General features: G+C 31.2%; 2 protein-coding genes across 2 annotated transcripts in view; one reads left to right on the top strand and one right to left on the bottom strand.

The window, feature by feature from the left end:
• The window catches only part of LOC106473761 (ribonucleases P/MRP protein subunit POP1-like), a 25804-nt gene extending 17979 nt beyond the window's left edge, over nt 1–7825 (top strand). The window contains exons 8-11 of the mRNA XM_022402155.1: nt 2652–2810; nt 4700–4792; nt 4960–5384; nt 5431–7825. Coding sequence (XP_022257863.1) covers nt 2652–2810; nt 4700–4792; nt 4960–5384; nt 5431–6180 — 1427 coding nt within the window. The 3' untranslated portion in view covers nt 6181–7825. The remainder of the gene's footprint in view (nt 1–2651; nt 2811–4699; nt 4793–4959; nt 5385–5430) is intronic.
• Nucleotides 7826–18198: 10373 nt separating this feature from the next.
• Nucleotides 18199–26895, bottom strand: part of LOC106473760 (acyl-protein thioesterase 2-like) — an 11044-nt gene continuing 2347 nt past the window's right edge. The window contains exons 2-4 of the mRNA XM_013934439.2: nt 25629–25804; nt 24684–24848; nt 18199–19709 (exon numbers count right to left, since the gene is read on the bottom strand). Of these exons, the coding sequence (XP_013789893.2) occupies nt 19659–19709; nt 24684–24848; nt 25629–25804 (392 nt within the window). The 3' untranslated portion in view covers nt 18199–19658. The remainder of the gene's footprint in view (nt 19710–24683; nt 24849–25628; nt 25805–26895) is intronic.

The following is a 26895-nucleotide window of genomic DNA, read 5'->3' as shown; positions in this document are numbered from 1 at the left end:
TAAACTTTACACATTATATAGGATACACTAATGTTGTTTATGAGGTTTGTATACTATTATACGTGTACGTTTTGGGAGGGGGGTTAATTTAATTTTTTTTTACATTTGTCGTGTACCATATTGCTTGTGGATCATCTATGGCTTTGTTGGTTACAGGGTTCCTAATAATATACAATTCACACAATAAAATATTAACAAACATACCATCAATATTGAAAATAATCCATTAATTATTGTTGAAGTTCATATATTTTATATTGAAAAGGAGTGATTTTACCCAAAATTTTGTCCAGTTCTTTACAGTGAATATTTTAAATAACGTAAAATTACTGAACATGGTACAATACATATCATACAGAGTCATCTGGTACTTCTAGTATGAAGTTCATTCTGGCTTCAGACTTATTCTAAACATCTTCCATAATAATTTTGCAACAATGAAAATTGAGTTCCAAGGTAAAAAATATGCTGGTTGAAGGTAGACAGTACTGAAGATGAGTTTAATAATGATAACTATATGGTATTGAGTAGTGAAAGTGAAGAAGATTGTTTATATGTTGATGAAAATGCCAGTGATACAAACTCTGGTGAAAGACGTGAAAGATACTGATGAAGAACTGGAAGTGTATTTGTCAAAAAATAAATAAGTAGTGGATTATAACACCAAGATAGCAGCCAATCCAGGAGGAGATTGTCTGCAAAACTTTGCAAAGAAACACCAGGTCAAATAAGATGTATAAAGATAAATATTGATACATTGTAATCTGAATTCAGTCTATTCATGATGAAGATCATTATGGCTTAATTACTGAAATGAACAAATCTAGGAAGAAAGGCTGTATTAAAATAAAAATTGAATGGATTCTAACAAACAACATTATTTCTTTGGTGTGATGGTGCTAGGTGGTGTTCATAAATCAATCAACAAAGAAATCAAGCAGCTTTATAATTGGGACATTGATAGACCAATTCTTTTACAAGCAGTAGCATGTAACAAATTTTGTCTTAATTCAAGACGAATCTAATTTGAAGAACTAAGAAAAGGGCAAACAAAGGAAATATCTATTCTACAAAAAAAATCATTTTCAATGAATGAGTACAGACTCTTCAGCAGTTTTGTATGTAATCAGTGAATTTATCCAATGGTTAGCAACAAATTGCATTTCACACTAGTCTGGAACATATGGCATAAACATTTGGGTATGTTGTGACGGTGATGCGTCTTATGTTTATAATGTGCAAATGTATCAGGAGAAGGACAGTCAAGAAGATAAAAACGAGGAGAGAGAATTGTCTGGACATGATTCTAAGGCTATAAAACAGTGGTTATAAAGTAACATGTGATAATTTCTTTATGAATTTGAAGTTTGCTAAGAAATTACTAGTTATGCAACTTAGTACAATATGAAAGAACTGAACTACCACCTGGAATGGTTTGTTAAAAGTTGTGCCAAAATCTCAACTAAATTTGCTGTCCTAAATTAAAATTGTTCAAACAAGAGAAAAGTAGATGTACTGGCCGAGTATTATGTGTGACTAGCCAAAAATTGGCAATACATCAGCAAGAAAGCCAGTGTTGATGCAGGTGGAGTGAATACTGCTGACAAAATACTAAGTAGCTACTCAACTAAAAGGAAAACAGAGAACCGGTTGCTACATATTATATGTATTCTGCTTGAATGTTTTTGTTTTATGCCTTCATTTGGATTCAAGTTGGAATAAAAGGTCATGTAAGTGATGCTTTTCTTCGAAATTCAAGGAAAAGAAATAATTCAACAAAACTAATAAAATGGTGGTCAAGTTCCTGAGCATCCAATGCTGAATGCCAACTAACAGACTGGCATTACAAGAAAACATGGACATTGTAAGATATTTCCCTTGAGAAATAAACAACTGAAGATACATCATAGCTGTGATAGGTTAAAATGGTTTTATTAACTTATATATGTTTTCCTAGTTATCACACTACACTTATCTTTTAATCTTGATTGAAATTTGAAAATCCTTATAATGCTCAATATCATTGTGTAGTAAACTAACCAACTATATATATATATATATATATTCAAAAATAAATGCATATTGTAGTGGTTGATGTGGACTTCACTGGAAGTGAGCAGTAGAAAAAAAAAACACTTTGGTAATTTAAGTGTTAAACTTGCTATATGTTATTTACATTTAGATTCAGTGTTTAAGAATTTGTTAGTGACATACAGTGGTATGACAATCAATTCAACTAAAATATTTACACACAAACATTTTGTTTACAACTACCTTATACAAATTTTTATCATGAGCATTAGAGCTGGTCAATTAATTGTCATGCTAATTAATCAATTATATTCAACTAATTGAGTATTCTCATGAGATAGCTAGAAGAAACTGATCTATTATTCTCCTATGAGATATAAAAAAAAAACTTGTTACCCAAAAAATTGGATTTTAATACCTATGGTAAGCAGAGAACACGGATAATCCATTATTTAGCATCATGCTTGACAACAAACATGGCAGTAATAATCGGAAACTAATATTGATTCGTTGATGATTTTCATGACAATAGTCAATTAATCATTTATTTTATGCAACAATAATTGATTGATTATATCAATTTAATTGCTCAACTCTAATGAGCATTATATTTTTTAAAGTGGCCTGGGATGAAACGAGTACTGCTATTGTGAGCTGGTCTCAAAACATTTTCACTTCACTGTCTCCACTGTGGGATCCTAAAATTAGGGATGAAGTTACAAGAACCAAGATATCTGAAAGTGAAATCAACAGGTTGAGATCCCGTCTACTAATACCAGGTACTGCTCTCTCTCTCTCTTTTTCTATTATTATCGCCTCGACTACTGAAGGTGGATGAAGGTTATGCTTTTACTCCTATGTATGTGTTTGTCAGTAAGATTTCTCTAATGGTAGAGTGGATTTGGATGAAAGTTGGTATACATTTGAACTATGATGCAACTTAGAAGTTTAGTTTTTGGAGGGTCAATGGTTAAGGTTACAGTAAGGTCACGAACATAAAAAAAAAATCCCTATCTGTTAACATATGAACCTATTTTTCACGCTATTTTTTTATATAACTCAGTCAAAAATGATTGGATTTTGATGAAACTTGTGGACATGTGTAGAGTATTATTTCTCATCATTGTCTTACCAAAAATGCTCTGTGTCCATTGAAATTATGGACATAGACACATTTTTGTATTCCTTGAGAGCTGAATATGATCAGTGCTGCATGGCAGAGGTATGTGCTCTACTGTGTGCCCCTCTAATTATTTATGTGTTTATAAATGGATTTATAACTCTTTCCAGATTTTTCCTTATAGTGAAAACCAGCCAGAAAAATGAAATAGTATAGTACTGAGAGTTATAGAGAAATTTTTTTTTTTTAATTCATTAACAAACTAAATATATGAAAATCTCTGTTAATCTTTTGAAAAGATAAAAAAAAAAATTGTGGTGATCTGTCAAGCTCTTCAATATTTTGTTGTTGTCTTTTGGGGTCTTGGAGGGGGGGGGGGTATATGTGATGCTCTGATGTATTGAGTAGTTTGATTAATATAATCTGAACAGTACCAAACTTTTTTTGTTGTTGTTGTTGGAATCATGCAAAACTTTGATTTGCTTTTTATCATCATCATCATTCATCAAAAATTTATATACTGTATATAAAATGAAAATAGTTATTTTTAGATAGTTCCTACTTATTTCAGGCCTATATAATTTCATATTGTTATTCTAATTTGTAAACAGTGTGTTGAGGTGTGATCATACTATAATTCTTTGTCATCATCCTCTTGTTTTTTATCTAAGGTTTAATTATATCATTTTTCAAAGAGGTTTGTTCAGTTTGTGAGCTGTTTAGTCCAGAAAAAATGTGCTTGTCACATAATCTGCAAGCTCATAAAAACATCCCAGTCAGCCTGATGAGCCCTGGTATTGGATAAAAGGCTTCTTTGGAACTGGATATGTGGGTGACATATTATAACATATTCTTCTTTGTTTTCATCACGAGTTCTTAAAGTTACTAATGCAGTTTTTCCCCGTTGATGCTGTGGTTACTCCTGGAACATGAAGACTGGCTTGCTTGTTTGTTACTTCTTGTGAATGATAGTAAAGTTATTTTGAATAAAATAATAATAAAGATAAATGTATAAAACATTTTAAAATAAAATTGATAATTATACTTCCCTTCCATAAGCACAACCTGATTCACACTAACAGTTATTGTTCATAAAAACTGATGATATATATATATATATAGTGCCTAGCCCACTACAGTGTCTGTCATATTCTAGCTGTTCTGATAAGGCCCATTATTGGGCGAAATACTTCATCAAATATAGTGTTGACATTTATAACATATTTACCTTTGCTTTTACTAATTGGGTTTTAGAATTATACTAAGAAGAGCAGAAAGAACAAACTAAAAACAGTGATGATTGTTTGACATAATCAGTTCAATATAAAATAATATAATAGAGTAATTCCTACTGTCAAGAAGCTGTTGGCTAATAATGGTGATGTTTAGTAATGCAAAAACTTTTCTTTGGCTGTTTTTCCTTAATTTACTCAAATGTTTCTCAACATAGTGGAAACAATTAAAGAGAAATTACAATAATCTGTCAAATAAGATATTTTCGACAAATAGAAGTTGTATAATAATGAGTTAAAATTAATACTGTTATAGGTTCACGCCTAAACCTGGGACAAGATGAGTCACGTATACCTGTTTTGCTTATTCAAAATCCTGGATGTGAAGATCCATCCCGCAGTAATCTTGGTAACATACTTCATTTCTTATTCAGTAACTAGTTTATTTGTTTAGATGACTGTTAAACCTTTTAGTAAATGGATTAAATGTGTTTTGCATTTTCCTTACTTTCAGTAAGTCTTATGGATTAGTTTCTTTGACCTTTACATCTTAAAACATATTTTTTTTTCCAACAGGATATGGAAGTGGTTGGGACTTGATCCTTCCAGCTGGTTGGGCTCGACCATTTTGGATAGCATTGATCTATCGAGGAGCAAGAGCTTCTGGGCTACGAGAACTAAATAGTGTTTCATTCGAAGCTGGAATGCCTTGTTTTCCATCCAATTATGCAGACACAAAAAGTGGCAAAGTGACTGCTGAAAAACTTAGAAAAGAGTTGACAAAGAAACATTATCGTTATCCTCCAGATAAGCGGCCAAGTTTCGAAAAACTGAGTGTTCAGTCTCCTTTTTTCAATCCATGGACAGAACTTGTTAAGGAATGGCTTACAGAACTTGCCAAGCGACCAGAGAGTAAGACTATGAAGCAAGGTGAATGTCAAGCCTTAAGAAACCCAGTTTTTCCATTGAAAAGAAAAAGAGATGAACTGGAACATTCTGAAGTATCGTTATCTGCTCTAACGTTAAGGCAAATACTTTTGGTTTTTGTTTGAATTAGACAAATCCATCACTGGAAATGGGACATCCAACACAAAACACATGATAGATGGCACAGATTATCCTACAGTGGATGACTTCAGTAACTGCAAGAGTGAAATGTCTGACAATTTTGAGTTAAATTCTTTTTTTGTGCTGAGGGGGAAGCAATATCTACGTTTCTTGAAGGAAACTTGTGATATTCTCCTACAGTATCATCATAAACCGAAACAAGAAAAAGCTAACAAGCTCCAAAAATCGGGTATTGTCCAGAGGCTGCAAAATCATTTGGAGAAAACACCAATTTTAGCCAAGTCAATTGTGTGGGTGAAAGTTTCTCTAATAGGAAGGGGAACACCATGTCAGTTTGCTACAATCAGTATTCCAACAACTGATGACATTACAATGTTACATAAAAATCCAAAATTTGGTGGACCTGTTGAATCAAGGAAAAAAACTGAAAGAAAAAAATCAACACCAGAGGTAAAACCTGGAGAGAAACAAACAACTTTGGAAGAAGAGCAATTGAAGAAACCTGAAGTGAAAGATCTTCTCAAATCATCAAGAAAAATTATTGGGTTCATTGAAACTGGGGGATTTTCTTTTGTCCATGCTCATGGTATTGGTTTTGGATATTGTGCTGTTGTAGGAATTCAGAAGCTATTAGTGGATGCATGTGAGAACCATGCTCAACCAATTGTTCTTGTTAGAGACCAGAATTCATTCCAGTATCGTTTTGCTATGATTAATATTTTGTGTTAACCATACCCCTTTCCGTCAAATACATTGTATGTTTATTCTAATCGCTGTATTAATTGTGTTAATAACATATTGAAAGTATGCAACAGTAAATGGAGAAACTGTACAGCTTATGCTTGCACAAAAGATTGTCATGTATTGGGGGGGGGGGGTTTAGCTTACAACAGAACATGCACTTTTATGTAGAAATTATGTATACTTTAAACATACAACAGCTCTAACTATAAACTTGAAACATAATTCTTGGAATAATATATATGAAAATATTATAAATTGGATCAATGAGTAAATATACTTGCATAAATATATATATATATATATATATATGAAAACATGACCCACAAATGGACTTTCGACCTAAAAATATTGTGATTTTTGAAATATGTATAATAAGAAATACTTTATACAGTTTTTCCAAGTTTTTGGTTTAAGTTTACCATTACAAATTTCTTTAAAATACATACTGTAATAAACTGTATTATTTAATGTGATATATATGTATGTAAATTTTGTTAATATTGTGTGTTACAAAACAACTTGCCTGAATGAACTGTAGAACTTTTAAAGCAGGAATATACTTGTCAACAGCAAGAAAAAAAAAAGATATCATGATATCTTTTAAGTTCAGGTGCATTGCAGAAAATTAGCTGGAAAAGAAAAAAAAAGTAACTAACCAATTCTTCGTAGAAGAATAATGTCCAGTCAGAAGATCACAAGACTTGATTGTTTGGATTGAAAAAAGTGTTTCACTAGAAAGATACAAATTCAAATACTGTTTGTCTTTTTTTTGTGTGTGTAAGCCAAAATTAATTAATTTAGAAATTACCTAAAGTCAGCTTGGAATGACAAGTTTGGTACAGGGTAGAATAAATAGTCAAAATCAAAGACTTCATCAGTATGACAAATGTTGTCATTAAAGGATATATTAACTTTATTACACATCTGAAGTATGAAAAGCATAAAGAGACAATATACACACATGGATCTAGCCAAATCTGTAAGGTAAGGCAGCTTTAGTTTGCTGCATGTATGTCTGCTTTGAAAGATGAATTGCACAATTAAAAAGAGCATGCTAAATTTCATTGTAAAGGTTAAGAAATTGGCAACACAGTAAAGATTACTTGATCAATGTTGAAGAAACACCAACTTGTCAGCTCAAGTATTGCTAAAAGATGCATATTTATCTTAGTTAATAAAAACAGTTGAAAAATATAATTTAAACCCACTGACTGCAGCTGCTCCAAACAGATGCAGAATTTTACAAGCCCCAGAGGCAGACCGTACCCCATATGGCAAATCAGTAGTCAATGGGTTAAGAGAGAGAGACAGTGAAACTTAAAAGTAGCCATAAAAACATAATAAACTAATGTATTTTTTTTTATCATGCATGTTGTTAATATTGCTTGATTCTGTGGTTATAAGCTGATTATGTTATATAATTGGTGTTTATATCTATTGTCAGTTAAATTTCTAATCTTACCTAGTATACTCTTTAATGATAAACTTATGTTCACTGATAAAAACTTGGATAAAAGCAATGGTTTTAGGACAGCCTTCCATGTATTATTCTGATTACAAGTAAATGCTAGATAGACAAATTTCAGACTGTTTAACAACATTTATATTGGAATAAAAAAATTTCATTGCATTTTTTCTTTCAGCTTTATTTTTAGTTACTAGTTACCTTCCACTCCCTTTGTCTTTGTTTTTGGAATAATCAGATTGTGCCAATATACATCCGTAAGAACCACTGGTACATTAAATACTTTTGTTTTCCAAATTAGTTTTCATATCAGGTTGTAGATCAAAAGGTTTGTGTGCAGAACAGCTGAATGTGATGACCATTCTTTATTTGTAGGTGAATTATAAGAATGACAGTCAATCCCATTGGTTCAAAGCCTGTGTGTTGATGGATAGCTATGCATCATTTATAAAACCTTTAAAAAAAAAACAGCTGTATATGTTACACTTTGAAATGAGCTTATTGGTTCATAGAATCACTTTTATTGGGGGAATAGTACAAAACAATCAGACATCTTTGCTAATGGGTCAATGGTACAGTATTAATTTTATCACCAGTCTACTAGTTTTAAAAGTATACTCTGTAATCTTCAGTATTAAGAAAAATTATATCTTTGAAAGGCTTCCATTTTTTTGGGAATAACTATCATAATTGTATTCAATTACTATGGATAGTTACCTTTTAATTGGTTCAATTAATATGTTGTAAACAATACGATTGGTAAGCTATCCACACACGAATGTACTCTGGTTCAGGTCATTTTTATACAGTAGAACAATCCAAAATTATTTGCATTCTGTATCCATTTTATTCAGTTATCGTAATTATTTGTAATACTGTTTGTATAAGATGTTACACTTATTTTTGTATTCAGTATGTGAGGATGGCTTGAGTGATTAATTTTTCCTGGTTATAATGTTAAGGTGCTGTTATAGAAATGTGAAAAGTTTGCTATCACTGCTGGTTCTTCAAGTCAAAATTTAAAATAGTGAATTCTTATTGTGTATACAGAAACCATAAGAAAAAAAGATGACAACACTACTACTTCCACAGGTAATTATAAAATGGGAATTACAACTGTGTATAATTATGATCCTTAGGATAGGCTATATTATTAGGTACTCGGTACATTTCATTACCAAATATTACTATTACTATAATTTGGAAGTCTTTCTTACTTTTTTTTTTTAACCACAGTAGAAATGGGTAAATGCCATGATATTCAAAATTTAAAAGCTAGCTTCATTTAATATATATGTTGCAATTTATTTCATTGTGTATGCCCATTATTACTATTCATATTGGTGATTCTTTATTTTATAGTGCTGAATGCCTAAAATTGGTGAAATATTAAAAACCAACAGGTCTAGTAAATATTATGTATATTAGTGCACAAATCATTATTGAAATAAAGCTTTAAATAAAGTAATACATAGTAAATGAAAAAAAAAATTATGATATCAGATTTCCATTGAATAAAAATAAATTTAATGCAATGGTTTGTACCAGTGAGAAGAGAAAATTAGTATACCCAAAAGTACAGATGCTTATGTAGCAAATGTTTATCTAAAGATCCATTTTGCCTAATATGTGGATCGAGACATATGCTGAAGAATGATGTAGTGCCAATAATTTTCAAGTTTCCTTATACATTTGGTTATGATCGAAACCTCTTCAAAATTTAATAAGTTATCCAAACATGTAACCCTCCATATTAGGTACAGTTGCACATTTTCTTAACATTAAATAACTATTATGAGTCATAAGTTATGGAATGAGCAACATTTCACATTTGTGAAAACGTTTTATTTTTTACAATATTAAACCACACATGATTTGAAACAGATTTAGTTTTAAATAGAAGACTGAAAATTATCCAGTTGCTCAATGAGTGTAATATGTTATCTCTAAGAACACTATATGGAGTTATGAAAGTAACATGTTTATCTTATAATGTTCTTTTCTATAGACATTTATTTGGGGAGTAAGAGAGAAGTGAGTCTTGAGGCCCAAGATGCGAGTCATGCAATAGATCAGGTAATTGGTGTGGAACCAGAGAAAAATTAAAACCCTTTTCTAGAGACTATATTAAAAGAATATTAAAATAAATGACAGATTTTGTCAAAAGGCCTTAAAATATGGGAAATACATTACAAAATAATTATGAAGATTTCTGACTATTGCACAAATTGAAACAGGATAAGGGTCCAACTAGATTCTAAAGTAGCATCATAAAACAGTTCACACTGACTTTTTCATTTCAACAAGAACCAAGGTGTATTTATAAACTGTTTAATTACATTAATCAGATTCCATCTAAATCATAGCTTTCAGACTGTCCCCAGCAAAACAGAATAATTGGGACACAGTGGGGGGGTCTAAGTACTCTGAAAATATGGACTGAACTGAAATAATTGTTGAAGAAAGTTTTATTTTGGCATCAGAAGAACTAGTGTTCATGTTGGTATTACTAAAGAATAAGTTAAAATACAATTGTTAAAAGTTTGCCTACCTAAACTAATTGAAACACAATGGAAAGAACAGTCACTCGTATCTAACTTAGAAGCATTCAAAGAATTAGACTGCAAAGTAGATGGTACACTAAACAGTAGTTTTTCATGATCCACAAACTGACTGTGGTTTTTATAACCCTTGCCACACATTTAAATTGACAAGAAATGCCCTTTCAGACCCAATGCTTATTCAATCACCTAGTAGTAATAGTAAGTGGGCTTTTAGAGAACATTTTCATAAAACACATGAAGCAAATTGGAAAAAGAAAACAAAAATGTTGAATTAGCAATGCAACCACTAAGCTTGTGAATTGCTTATGCCATAAGAAGAGTGGACATCCATTTTTTAATAATGAAGAAGCAACAGAGGAATTTATTCAAATAACTGATAAACTTTGAATTTTTAAAATCGTGGAATCCTTCTCAAAAAGCCTTTCACTTTGCAACAAAAGAATTATTGGATAAAGGTAATTACCAAGACATCAATCATTATTTGAAAATGTTTGTTTTGAGCATCATATTTGCAAAAAATGCCTAGTTTTATTGCTACAAAGCTTTTAATGCAATCAAATGACCCTTTTAGTTATGTACTGAAGTACAAATCCTCTCAAGAACTATTTTTTCATGCATTTAGTTACAAAGAGGGTGGAATGATACCCCAACCATTGTGCAGTTCAAGTGGGATATCAGGAAGTTGTTCCAAAATAGCATAATAGCCAATGGTAAATGTACAAATATTGATACTTCTACTGTCAACTCAATATTTGAGTTCAGGAACTAGAAGATGACAATTATAGAACATTATGATCATATTCACTAGGAGGAAGAAATTACTCATTTCAGATAAACGTTTGATACCATTACTATAACAGTGCTCCAAGACAATATTTTTGGTTTATTGGTAATTATATAAAAAGAAAATTACTCAAAAATTATATAATTACGTTCTATTGCCAAACAATATGGGTAAACAACTATTCCTCAGAAACTTTACGAGGGTAAACTCGTCTAATATTATATTTAAGACTGTCAAATACAGTAGAAACGTTTTTATAAGTAGGCTCAATGACTGCTAAAAATGTTGATTACTGTACAATGTGATGTGGATCAACCCACCCCTTGGTTAATGAATTTTAGTGTGAGGAGATGCACAAAACATAAATAATATGTAAAGTTGTGACAAACTGAGGTTTTTTACCATATGAGAAGAGGTAGACCAAGAAAATGTCTCATCTTTAAGGCAAACTAAATAAGCTTGATTTGTTTAAATATTTCTGAGTTAATAGTCTAGCACCGTGTGAACTGTAGCCATGCCAAGTATTTTTATGTTCAATAAAATATTATTGTAAGACTAACTTTTCTCTATATACCACTTTTACTGTTGACAAGGTATGATATTTTAAATCCAAGCTGGAGAGCTTTTTACTGTAAATTGTACAATTATTTTTTAGTTTGTTATATTACTTAAGAAAATAGATGAGCACTTCTTCAAACCAGTATTGTTTTGGGTACTGTCCTGTTTTCTGATATTTATTTGTGCCTAAATATAGTACGTAATTCTTTATTGTATAACACTATTAGTTACTTTATTCAATGAATTAAATAGACAATGTAATTTTTAATTGAACCTACTGATCTGTATGCCCTGAACAGCAAGCATTTGACAAGTAGCCCCACTTTCTGCAGTCATTCCAGTATACTAATGCAGCTCAGTGGTTTAGCCTTACACACTTGTGTAGGAAAACAATTTGAATTTTTTTTAGTTATAAATATTACACTCTGAAATTAACTGCTGTAGACTACTCACAGTATTTGAGGGGCTCATCATTTTCTGCAGCAAAATTAAAACAAAACATCAACAACCCCAAGGTACACACACAACTTTATTAGGCATATCCAGCAGGTAACTTTAATATCACCCTACCTGCAAAATGTATCTTTTAAATTAATTGCCATTTTAAGTACAAGTGAATAGCCAATTGCAATTTAACAAATACCCTATAACCACAACAGAGCTAGTTACATTATATGAGTTATACTGACTAGAACAAGAGTGACACACTCTAGTAAATTACACAGCAGACATTTGCATAAAGAAGTTACTGGATTAAAAAAACTAACAATTTAAGTGACCAAACATCTTCAGTATAGTTCTATAATTTTTATCACTAGTAAATGTATAATCCCAAGTAACATTCATTAACCCTGAAAGAGTACAAGAACTGTGGTGTTTCACTAACATGAAAGGTTATGGGAATTAGCAGTGCAGAAACACACGTGGTTTGAACTACATGAGTGCTGAACACCAACTGCTAGTATTGATTTGCACTGTATATGTTTTACATAGCATGTTTGTTGACCGTTCACAAAAAGCTATATGTTTGTTTCAATGTTTTATGGTAAGCCTGTTGTAAGCACTGCAGCAAAGACTATGGTTAAAGTACTTTGTACCTCTGTACTATAATGACAAGGCACACCATGAAACATAGCAAATGACCAGACATTTGTAAACACCACTCACAATGATGGACAAATTCAAAGCTCTGAAACAATCATTTACTAACATGGCAGAAACCAACAATTACGCTTCTAGTAATGACATGATCATAACTTATACAAGCTGTTCAACAGTATCAGCACCCAAGACTACTAAGGAAACAATTTCACCCTGTGTAGCAACCAATACACACACCCAACAAACACACTTACCCAATAACCCTCCAGCTATCATCATAGAGGGAGCCTCACTGATGGCTAGACAGCTCCAGATTGCTGCTGAGCTAATGTTTTTTTTTTTTCGGCAATAGTATTTCCTAACATCCAGTGCCTTCCACATGGATGAATATGCATAAAGTGCTGTCACCCAAGAAACTATGCCAAACTTCTATCATCATGGCTATCCTCCTGTTTTGGCAGAATCAAATTTGGTGTTCATGCACTCAGCAACACACCAGTAAGAAGAATCATCATTATCCATGGAATACAGCATGACCAATGCTGGAATCAACAATGACTTTAAATACAGAACATTTTTGTGGAAAAGATCACCAGAATCAAATTCTTGATGGCTGGCAAACCTACATCACTCATCTGTATCACACTCAAATATCTCAACTAGGCCATAGATCTTTTCAAAACTGGAGTAACTCTCTGGTACTCCAGGTTCTGTGTTGAAGAAACTAAAAACACTCAACCTTCAGTAATGCAGTATTTTAACTGCCCATACACTGCTTCTTACTATTGATGCCCCAAGTTCCTGTAGGTCATTACCAACTAGTATAGGAGAGAAACTCCAGAACTGATGAGACCAGCCCCACAATCACAATGAGACCAATGATCCACTATTACACAGGATCACCCTAACCATGCAGTCACACAGACATTGTCCACATCCAGGAAGCAGACCATAAAGACCTCTGCAAATACTTCTGGAGCAGAGCCACAAGCAGCTCACACAATGTTACTTTGTGTCTCTTTGTAATTTATAATTTTTTAACAGTACTTCAGATTAATATTCAAGGAGATTTATACAAGAAATGTGAACTTATAACATTAAGGCTGATATTATCACAATCAACAAAACCAGACTCTACAACATATCATGCTTTAATTTGCCAGGATAAAACATCCAAGCAAAACCAAAAGCACCGAGTAATACGGGAATTGCGATTATTTACAAAAATAATCTCAATTAAACAGACCCACTCATGATCACGTTCTCTGCAGAATTCAGGTACCAAACTTTCCAGTGATTACCCCTCTTGCTCTACATATAAACCCAACTAATTGTTAATTTCATAAATACCATAGTATAAGCCTATAAGCATACCATAATAGCGGGTGATCTTAACTATAAACCCATAGATTTTAACTGCCAAAAAAACTAACCAGAATGAATCCAAAATAATAATTTAATCATTATCAATGACAACACTCCAACACATGTTCACCACATTGGCTCTGCCAGTATGTTGGACCTAGCTATTGTAATCTCCCTTTTACTAATTTCAAAATAGAAGAATCATGATCCCATCTCTTTCCAACTATAAAGGAATCAACTGGCAAATCTTTAACACTGAGTTAAGTAATCATTTACCAGATTCATAACTTCTGCCTCCTCTGAAATGGTAATTGACACATAATGTTACATATAATGCAAACAAGCAATAAAATAGTACCAATCAAAATAACCAAACCTCAAGCAAATGTTTGGAAAATTACACTGCAAATACTCTCACTAATAAAATAAAGCAGTACTATTTGCCACTACTTTCAAGAAACATCTGTAACACCAAACCATGTCTCCATTGACATAAAAACTTTCAGTTTCTGAATACATTGATTGATAATAACCCAGAAAGTTCAAATCAAATTTCCTGATACAACTTAAATCTGACAGTACAAACCTAGCCCATATAACCAAACCCATAGTAATAGCTGAAATCAAACTCAAACTAGTGCCTGATGATGACAAAATTAATAATTTAATTATTAAAAATGCACCTTGCTAAGCCATTTAAAATACCTATTTAATCTATGCCTCCAATCAGGCTATTACCCAACAAACTGGAAGTTAGCAATCATCATGGCTATCTCCAAGAAAGGCCTCAGTCCTCACAACTCGGATGATTTCAAACCCATAAAATTTACTCAATTGTAAAAAACAATCTCTATATGTTTGCTCTAGTACTTAGAGAACAACTCATCACCAAACATCAACACAGAAACACAAACAAACAGCAGATCACCTAGGAAGGTTAGCGGAATCAGCTCATCATGGCTTTAATTGTAACCATGCCACTGTCACAGCTTTCCTAGATGTTAGGAAAGGTTTTGACTCTGTAGGCACCATGGCCTTAAATTCAAGCTTATTCAACATAATATCCCAAATATCATCACACAATTGATCACCAGCTTTCTGAGCAACCGCTCAGCAAATGTCCGTATAAATGACATATCACAATCTTTCAAATTTAATGCAGGCATCCCACAGGGTTCTGTTTTACGTCCTTTACTATACATCTTTTATGTAAACGACTTAACCAAACCACACAAACAATTCACAATTGTACGTCACAGTATGCAGATGACATCACCATCTGGAGTACTTCTCGTGACCCCCTCCTCCCACTTGCAGCTAGCAGAGTTCAAGAACTATTAGATATCATTGTAATGTGGTGTAATAAATGAATGAAGAATAGAATTAAATTTGATGAATGCCCATACAATCTAGTTTTACAAAAGATTAAACAAGAAATTTTCATGGTTAAAAAATGTAATAGACCAAGCACCCATCAGCTTCACAGAAAACATAATTTCTTGGTATCATATTCAATAACAAATTCTCATGGTTGCCCCACTTGAATGAAATAATACGAACAAGAATAAAATATCTCCACAAGATAGGGCACAAAGTGCATGGATGTAGTTCCAAACTCTCATATTAGTTTATAAAACATTTATTAGACCTCTAATCGATTACAGGACAATGGTGACATGTAACATGGTTGTCAATACTTAGAGCAACTTACAAGTCCTGCAAAACCATGCATTATGTATAACTCTTCACTTCCCTCAATAAAATGCTCATTTATATCAACCAATAAAAGGAGATTTTCTCAGCTAGCTACCATACAAAATAAAAACTCACCTGACAGTTCTCTACCCAATCAGCCACTCCATTGCCCTGGAATAGATATTCACTGCCAAATAATTTAATACATAACAGTCAATTATCACCTACCATCCTAAGTGCAAATAAACATGATCATTAACTTCTTATCTTGTTTAAAAGTTTTATCATTCCAAGATTTCCTGTGGATAACAATTTGGGCACTGGCCAGGTAGAATATTTGGCATCCTACCAGTAAGAGTGGGATTTTTCGGGGCACTCTTATTTCTCTCTCACACACCAAAATTAAAAGGCATTGGATTTGTAGATCCCAGCCACCCTGAAGATGTTCCATGTTTGACATCATCATCATTATTAACTAACTTTTGCCTTCACCTCTGTCCCCACCCCCTTTCCAGATTAGTTCCAAACTCTATTTTCAGGGTAAAGGAGAACTGTTTAATCCTCAAGCACCCCAAGTATCTCAACCCCACAGAAGCTTCTTTGAAAGCTGCTGTTGTCCATGTTTTTGTGATAAACCAGGGTTTTTTGTGAATTCCCATTAAATTGATTTCTTTTGCTGACCTTGTAATGTACTTTTTTTTCTGCATATCAAGATAACTGTAGTGTCAAATGTTAATGTTGAAAATTTACATTATAACCCCTATATATATGATGGAAACTATGCTATACGTTACAGTTTTGCTTTGGATTTTAAAATATTCATGTATCTCTTTCCAAAGTATACCAAGTAACAATGATACAAGTCTTAATAGGAAATTTTCCCTGGATACTTAAATAAATCCATCTTACATAGAAAACTTCTAAAATTCATATGCCTAAGTCAAGGGAAACTAAGATAATAAGAATAAGGTAAAAAACTAATTCACTGTAACTTCACAATGATCAATATCATTAATTGAATAAGCTGATAAACTACATGGTGAACTAACAGCTTAAGATAATGATTCGCACTTCTTACACAGCAAAAAATATCTGAACGTAGCTTCTATATAACAAAATCACATCCACATAAAACGTCTGATTGACAGTTTGTCAGATTAGCTCCTGGGACATCCCTTATGCATCAGGTACATTCTGATGCTTACTATAGCCATATCAGATAACGTTGAGTAAAACTCCAGATTGTAGAAACTCAGTAGTGTACTACTTTGGTCAGTCAACTGCTTAAAGTTTATTTGTTTGAAGTTAAGCAGAAATCTTCACTAAGGGCTATCTGTGCTCTGCCCACCACCAGTATCAAAACTCGGCTTCTAGCGTTGCAAGTCAAGCTACAGTTGACATTTTAGAGTTTATCAATTCCAGTTGCAACCAAAAGTACTGGAACCAGAAGAAGAGAATAGATAACAGGCAAATCATTAGAAGATACATTAAGATATGTTGTGTGACATAAGGAAAGAGAATAATTTAAATAAAATAAATTGTCATTCAAGGCCACTAAATGATCAAACTATAACTTAAAAGCACGGAGAAGATTACCGCAAAGGGTCAATATAAGCAAAAAAGGATATTTTTGAAAATATCAAAGGGAATGTCTGAGAGATAGCTTTCTGTTAAGAGAAACATGGAGTATAGCCATCAATGGATGACATTTATCAACATTTTGAACTTCAACTATTAAGACTGATTCTATATGTCAACACAAAAGCAGTTGATCTTTTCCATCACAAAATGAAGAATGACCATTTTGAATGCATCTCAAAGGTCACGGTTGACTTTTTTTTTAAATGTGGATGAAGTTTCTCAACCACAATCATGACAGATTGCAAGAAACTGTCCTAGACAACATCATGGTAACTGAATTAAGGAAGGGAAACTAGACAGCCAGAGTGAAATGAATCAACCAAACAATTAAGCAACTTGAAATATTTGAATAAGGGACGAACAACTGGCTCCAATAGTGAACAAATAAATTACTAGTGAATTGATGAGCCCTGGTATTGGGCAAAAAGCCTCGCAGAATATAGGAGATATAATGTGATTGACATCTTATTATATATTCTTCTGTACTTTTACTCATCTTGGAATTATACAGACAGAAGGATACTGGTCACTAACTTCAATAGCTATTATTTGATTCAAAGAGTGTTGTAGTTAAACATGTGTGTAAAAAAACAACTTAATAGAACATTATATGTAGAAAATAAAGTATGTTGAAAGAAGTATTTGATACACGGTATGAATATCATATTGTGTATTAATACCTAGGAGTTGCTTCTTTCTATATCTCCAGTTTGCTTACCTTCAGTGGCCTCAGCTGCTGACTGATAAGTAGTAGTTTTGCCAAGTTATTTAGATACAATAAGTTCAACAAGTCAGTGAATCAGACAATTAAAAAGGCTTAAGCTCAAAGGTAACAGAAACAAAAACACTCATATTAGTGTTACTCTTTATTAACTTCTTCAAATTTAGTTAGCTCAGAGAATAAATTTTGCATAATATCTAAGACAACATCTGAATACTGAACAGCAAAATGGTTCAATAATTAAAAAAAGAATCTTTTACAGGTGTACTACATTTGAAACGTTTTTACCTTTCCAATCTATTCAACCAATCTTTTATTTAGATTTTATGACATGATGATAACAGTGCCAAATGAATAAACAATCTTATCATTATTTTGAAAGATGATCAGACATATACTGCTATTTCTATATGTAATAACTATTAATGCAATCACAATCCTCTACAAAACCTTAATTATTAATCAAGGGGTTAATGTTCTGTCATTTTTAGCTGTCATTTCACTAAAGTGGGAATAATGATTTATGAGTGCAGTCCTGAAATATAAAACCTACAAAGCCCTCATTAACTGCAAACTGTGCTGAAAGGTATCAAATACTTGTCTAAAGCAAAGCTTATGAAAGTTTTTATTGATAAATGTTGAATACTGTTGTTTTTTTACGTAACATTAACCTGAAGTACAGGTTTGTAGTTCAAGTAAAAACATTATTCTATTGCAATTATAAATATAACAAGATTAAAAATTCTCTCTCTCATAAGCTTGCTGTTTATCCAATGAAAAAAAAAAATTAAAGGATATGTGTCTTTATATAACAAGTGAAATATCTGGTGGATTAAGTTAAATGAAAAGTGTCAACAGTTAAATACTTCAGAAATTTCAATTTGTAACTATGTTCACAGTAAAGTTGTCAACATCTAAAACTAGACAGAAAAAAATTTATATACAATAAACCTGGCAATTTTTTAGAAGTATTTGTACTAAAGCTGAATTAGTATGGACCAGAAGACTCAACAAACATACAAACTCAAATCTATATTCAACTGTACATTTGAATGTTAGGAGCTTTAAAATTAATATTACATATTATATATGGTAAATATGGTTCAACTGTATATCTGGTTTACTGTTACACAACCTGTATTAATTCCATGAAATTTCATATCTTTCAAGGTAATCGATAAACAAAAATAATTTAAAACCCTTTTAAAATATTCTATAAAATTGATAATACATCTAACCTAAGAACAGAAACTAAACTGTTCACTGATACCCATAAATAACATTATTTATGAAGAACTGTGCATTACCTACATAGCAGAAGAGAGTAAGAACTTTTTCATTTCATATATTCAGTAAAATTGATTTTTGGTTATAAAGAATTAGCGATAAAACCATGAGGAACCATCCTTCAAATACTACTATCTATATCCTAATGATGAACCTGGTTAAGATGTATGGATTATTGAAGACATCCTTTATATAACAAATGGAAAGGGGGTCTTTAGAGTGATGCATTGTAAACAACATTTAACACAGCATTTTTTTTTTCCTTAATATATTTGGTCAACATTACAAAGGTGGTAAATTCTTCTCGATAAAACGTTTTGCATCCTGCATTTCCTGAAATTAAAAAAAATAAATTACATCAACACACTGAACCATTGCATATATAAGCATGATCTAATACCAAGTAACACGATATGCATACATACAGATTTGTTATAATCACAAAGATATGAGTAATTAAGTAAAAATAAAGTTTAGAAATTAAAGTTTTTCTAAAATTTGAGAAATGAAGCCCGAGTAAAAATACTAGAAATATAACACGTGATAAAGCAGTTTATTAAATGATGTTCAATTAGTTTTATAAATAAATGCCTTAAAGGTTTGTTACTGTATTTTATTCATGAAAGGTAAGTGAATTAATGGAGAAATCTAGACAACTATCACCAAAAAAACTATAATTAAGCTACAGATTTGAACACCTAAAATACAAATATATATATATATTGTTAACATTTTTATTTATAAATATTTTGCAATCTGTAAGCTAATAACAGTGATAATAATCATTAACAAGGTTGAAAAAACATTTCAGATTTCATCCTTTATACTTTTACACTGATCTAGTGTTTGCATCAGGTTTCTAAAAAATTGGTTTGAGGGACCCCATTTACCTTAGAATTTGGATTCCCTCTCAATGTTATTGGACACCACACAGCAAATGCCAAGTACATAAGCCATCCCTGGTGGCGAAGTAGTTTTTTTCCCACAAATATGTCTCAAATTTACAGTCGGTGCCTATTTGTATGCAACACCAACTAATGCTAACCAAACAAACCATTTTACTGACTCACAGGCTCATTGTTAAGAACAGGTAACAAATGCAGATATCTAGATTACTAAATTCTTGGAGGCCTCAGTGTGAGTAGGATTACATTGTTAATTTGGGCCTAGGGTGCCAGTTATCTCTGGCCCCGTTATCAAAACAAAACAGTTCTGCACAACTTCTGGATGTACTGGCAAAATGACAATAAAAAATCAATTTTTTTCTCTCACAAAACTGCCAATATTTTGTACAAATATAGCCATCTATGTGTCATAAATAAGCTAAAGGATTGAACTTTGTGGGGTGCATGCACAGCACTAGAAAATATGTCATGTCTATTTTCAACATGATGTAACATCAATGTGAATACTACTGAAATTGGAGGACAAAAATTACTTATTTTTTATTTTAATATTAAGACTTCATATCACAAGAAACATCAGCTGGACTACAAGTAGATGACATCAACTGGATTTTAAATATTAAAGTTATCCTTTGAAAAACTTTTTTTTTCACACGGCATTTCATTGTACAGTAGCCACACACAAGTGGCTTTTCACTAAAACTTTCTCTGTGAATATATGGAGTCAAAGTGCTGACTGCTCTAAGCACAAAGTGATTTTTCATGTTAAGATTGAAAATATTTTTCTCCATCTTAAAATTGTCAAATTTCATTTGCGTAATCTCTAAAATCTACTAAATAAATTTGAAATGTTTTTTAGTAAAACTTTATATTTATCTGTCATTTTCTCTAGCCTAACTGTATGAGAGCTCGGTCAATTTGATCGACCTCGTAACCACCATAAACAAAATATGAAATTAATCTAAATTACTCTCTTTTCTTTCTAGAATGACTTCAAATTGTAACATAAAACTACATTTGTTTATCCTAAATACCTTAAAATTTGAAACAGTATATATCTGTTTCTATTTACATTTTATTGTTTTGAACCGTATCTAACTAGTAATCCCACCACACAAGTTGTAAATCACTTGGAAAACGTGTAGCTCATGTTACCCTATCAAATTACAAAGCATGGGCTACTTGCAAACGTACCTTATGTAAAATTATTAATTTTTTCTTTATTTTGCTTAATCTAACTTTAAAAGTTTATAATTTTAAATTTTAGTTACTTTTATAATGATAAATAAACACACATCAAAAACTATCAACTCCTGATGAAACTTAACCCTACTTTTTTTATGTACTAATGTTACTACTGCACTAAGTAGTTTTTTATTTTATTAAATAATGCACCTAAGAACACAAAATAATAACAAGTAAAAAGCAGACAATGTCCCATAACTATCATAATTTTCTGGCTTTCTAACTATGAGATAAGAACCATTAAAAATTTAACTAAGCTCATCAATGTGTTTCCTGTGGTAATAATTTGAACTGGAAGTGAAACAGACAATTGTCTATACAGAAAACAATGTAATACAATATGTCATTTCATAGATTAGAACTTTGGCTTTCTATCAGTTATAAATAATACAGTATTAAGTGTTAAAGAGAACTATTGGCTAGTTGTGAAAGAGAGGATAAGACAGTTTGACAAGGCAAGAAGGGTCTCATTTTCTAGTTTATGAAGATTGAAGGCTATAAATATTATACTCTGCCTTAGTAATAACAATATTATAATGAGTAATGTACATCAAATTCTGTACTTCTCGGAGGGGTGGTAAAGAAATTAGAGAAGAGGGAAGACCCAGTGATCAAATGTTATAATTCCCAAATTAGTGGAAATTGAGGATTTTTTTATTATTGCCTTATAAGACTAAGAACTTAAAACTTGTATAATATTAAAATTTTGATTATTAGCTATGTTTTGATGCCAAGTTTATTCATATACCAAGATAATAAAGTAGTTTAATTAAATATGAAATGTAACTTGGTAAAACCTCATGACATACGTAGAAAAGGATACTTGTACAGGAATAGTTAATGTGTTATACGATAAAATATTGGGATATAAAACAAACTGAAATAAACTTTCTGTCATTATAATGATTAAAATTTAAGTTCAGTTACTTTGACTATTTATTTTATCATAATTTTCAAATAAACTGTAATCTCTACATCCTTTAAAAATGTTAAGTGGTATTTCTATAAAATTCAGAAATTTATTTCAGGTTTAAAGTTCATAAATTACATCTATTGTACATTAAAATATATACACTTTTGATACACTAATTCAGTTTTGATAATTTCTATTAATCTTTAAGTTTTATTAACTACATACAGTAAATATTAAGAAGTTCATGTTGCAAAGACAGTTTTTTCTTTTATCAAATCACATTTTCTAATTTGCAACACATTACAATTAACTCTCTTACTATGAGTAGGTTAAAGTGTGCATGTCACAACCTTTTACAGAATTGCATTCAAAACGTAATTAAACTACTTTATTATCAATGTATATAAATAAACTTGGCATAAAATCATAGTTAATATATTAATTTTCATATTATACAAATTAAGTTCTTAATTTTGTAATCAAATATTTAAAAAAAAAAAACAATCTCCCCAACTATGAAAATTGTGACACTTGTTCTCTCGGTCTTCCCTCTTCTCTAATTTATTTACCACCCCTCTACGAAGTATGGAGTTTAACATAAATCATTTATATATATATATATATATATATATTGTGAACCGTGGAGTCTGTCTGAGCATTTGTCTGTCTCCCATTTTTGAAAAGCTGCACATGCAGGCAAAGCTCAATATTCACTTTTGAAATGACAGGAGAACAGGCATGAATAATGTTGATGCTAAATTTTATTTCGCAAGCAGGATATTCTACACTAAGTTGTTAGGAATTAATCACACTATCATTCACATTTCAAAATGTGACATAAATTACAAAGAATAAAAATGTCGATTTACTGTATTATTCGATGACGAGGAACCCACTAATAATGGCTGGAGACTTGTTAAACTTATATTAAAGTTTTTCTTCAATACCCATTCAAGACATCTCCAGTCATTATTACTGTATTATTGTTGAGAGGCTCTTAGCATGACTAAAATGCTCAACAATTATTTTTCACAGTGGGTGGTATAAGCAGCTCAGAGCTATAGGACATTGCTTGCTATGCATATGTTATTATCCTGTGTTCTTGGGTACATTATTTAAGTAAACAAAATTTTTAGTACCATCAGTATAACAAAAGTAGGCATAAGTTTCATCAGCAAAAAAAAGTCAAAGGCAAATAATATATTTCGTTTTTCTTATATTCTATTTATTTTTATAAAATTAACTAAAATGTAAAAATCATAAACTTAAGTTAGATTAGGTAAGATAATGAATAATAAAAAAAATTCATGAGATATGCTCACAAGTAGCCCATATATTATGTTATTCAATACAGTAATGCGAGCTACATGTTTTCCAAGTGATTTACAACTTGTATGACAGGATTATTAGTTACACACAGTTCAAAGGGCAATAAATAAAATTAAGTACAAATAGATGTATACTGTTATGAGCCTTACACTACTTAGGATAAACAAATGTACTTTTCTGTTACAATTTACGGTCATTCTAGAAAGAAAAAAGTGTAAATCACATATATTTAGTATTTTTTTTATGATATCTACAAGGTTTGTCAAACTGACTGAGTACATATAGAGTTAGGGTAAAGTAAATAACAGATAAAATATACAGTGTAACTTAAAAAACAAAAGTTTGATATTTATTTAGGAGATCTGAGATTAGACAAGTGACATTTGAACATTTTCAGATGATTTATTTTTAATCTTAACATGAAAATCAGTTTACACTTTGAATAATTAACACTTTGACTCCATATGTTCACGAAAAAATCTTTAGTAAAAATATTAAATTAAAAAATCCAAATTTTGTGTACAAAAATTTTTTATGAAGATGCAAGTACCACATTAAAAGTTATGGTATGGAAACTGCTGGTTAATTTGGGGTTTCAAGGTTGGTGTAATCCACCAACCCAATATGGCAAGAGTTAAGTAACTTGTCTTTTACGATGTAATTTCAAATATAAAGTCCTTATATCCACTTTTGCCCATGAACTGAAGCATCAGATCTACATGCATGATAATAACAGAAGTCTTACTTTCTTAAAATTATATATTTAACTCTTTGATAAATTCCTTCTTTAGGATTTACCTGACAAGAGTAGATCCACTGATTCCACATGAAGGAACCAAGTAAATAATACCAAATATAAAAATTACCAGAATGAAATGACACAGTGAATCTTAAAGTCAACATAGGGGTACCTACTTCTTCACAAGAACTATGCATCATGCCTTTATAAGTCTTAAACTCCAAGTTCTTCATAACCTTTTTTAAGACATCTGATGTCAGTTGTCCAAACTTGTATGGAACAACGGGATCAATATCACCATGGCACTGCAGTACAGGAATGTCTAAGTTCCCTACAGCAGCCTACAAGTAAAATAAAAGATAAAATTGTGAAAAGCTATAAGCATTTAACTTAATGTCCACATATTATTGTTTCAACAACTAAAGATTTTATGTCATCTCTTTAATGGCCCCCCACCCACCCAAAAAACTCAAACATGCACCACATATGAGCTAGACTTTCCACACTAAAGAAAGAAAGCAGAAATATCTAGATGGAACTTTCAAACATCTGGCAAATGATAGATAAGTTAAAGAGCTACAACAAGAGAGCTGTTTACTCCTGAGAAAACAATGTTGTCTATTAACCATTAGCAACTGAGCACTCCAATTACAATCTCTAAATCAAGAAAAAACTTCATTAATTAAGCAACAAGATGCTAAAATCTGCATAACTCTAGTCTTTTTTGATTTAGTTGTAATAAACTTTTAAAACCGAAAAAAAGAATTTGTGGACAACCTGTATATCTAAATTACCTCCACTGTTTGCTACCTCGTTTATTCTTTAAAGATTTTTCACAATCTATGACTTTGAAAACTTGGTTTAAATAAATTGTTCATACATACTGTTGAAGAAAACAAAACAACATTACAAATTTAATTTGTGGAGACAATAAAATAGTATCAGGGAAGTTTCTGTGGAAAATAAACCATATGTGTGCTAAGTTCATAATATACTGATATTTTCAGACACATACATACATACTTACTAGGGCTATACTATCAAGGCAGTTACTACTGGATGCCCATATTTTCTATTTTTATAAAGATATAAACAAAATATATTCAAAATGCTTTACTAACCTCAGGAAACTGCTTATTTAATGGCAGCCAACAACTGAAAGCAATGACCCCTGCCAGCGGTTTGGTAAACATAAGAGCAGAATACAGTGCTAGAGCTCCTCCTTGTGAGAACCCTCCTAACATTATCCTTTCTGTTGGGATTCCATTCTTTTCTTCATCTGCTATAAGCTGGTGAACTGAAGAAAAATGGTTGAATGTAAGCTTGCATTTCCTTAAATGGCCATTTAATGAGAACTAAACAACCTCCATCACATCACACATAAAACATTGTATCAAATGTACTTGCTATATCTAAAAAATTCAACAGAATTATTTTCAGAAACATTATCTTTGAAGTGCTAATATATAAATGGAATGTTAATAATTTTAAGAAACAGTTTTAACGAATGCTAAATAAAATGATAATGATGTGGATTTGTGAAATTTGTACTTGAAAGTCCTCAGGACCTATATTATATTTTTATCTAAAAAAGATGAAATAATGTGTTAGTTATTACAAAAAATAAAACATCAAAAATATTTTATAAAAAGAATGATAATTATAGAGAACCTTTCAACAATTTTGTTAGGAAAAAATAATTTGGAGGTTTTACACACATGTAACAATATCAGTATAGCTAATAAATATTAATTGTATAAACACTTAACGTGCAAAATAAAAAATCATTATACAATATCACACTGGTATAGAGTTCTTTTGTACTATTTATATCTATTGCTATTTTCTATTAAATTGAAACTTACAATAAATATGTTCTGCCAAAATAAAATGTATCCAATATTTCATTGTACCAAAATACCTAAATTTTGAAAAATCCCACAAAATAATCATTCATGTGCACATGGATAATGTACATGTACAAGTTAGAAGTATATAGATATTTAACAAATCTTTAAAGCATGATTTTCAATGCACTTTCTATATGGTTTATTTAGCTTTCAATACAGAATGGGGCTTTTTTATCAATGTTAATGGAAAACATGTGTACATTTGATAGTAACTATCAATTATACTGAATATCTGGGTGTCTTCAGAATAGCATGCTTAGTAATGGAGCCAATGATAGTTGTAGAATTCAAAAGGATGAAAAACTGTTAGAATAAAACTAAGCACAACTGCAAGTTTGTAGGAAAACTGTAAATTAAAACAACAACAATAAACAAAAAAAAAAAACAGTATAAACATTTTTAAATATGGCATACAGTAATTTTTTAAGACCATTAACTCACTCACATTCAAGAACCTCAAACACTGAAAAATTATAAT

The sequence above is a fragment of the Limulus polyphemus genome, unplaced genomic scaffold (assembly GCF_000517525.1).
Source record: "Limulus polyphemus unplaced genomic scaffold, Limulus_polyphemus-2.1.2 Scaffold6484, whole genome shotgun sequence".
NCBI classification, from domain to species: domain Eukaryota; kingdom Metazoa; phylum Arthropoda; class Merostomata; order Xiphosura; family Limulidae; genus Limulus; species Limulus polyphemus.
This window is presented reverse-complemented; position numbering and strand designations above follow the sequence as displayed.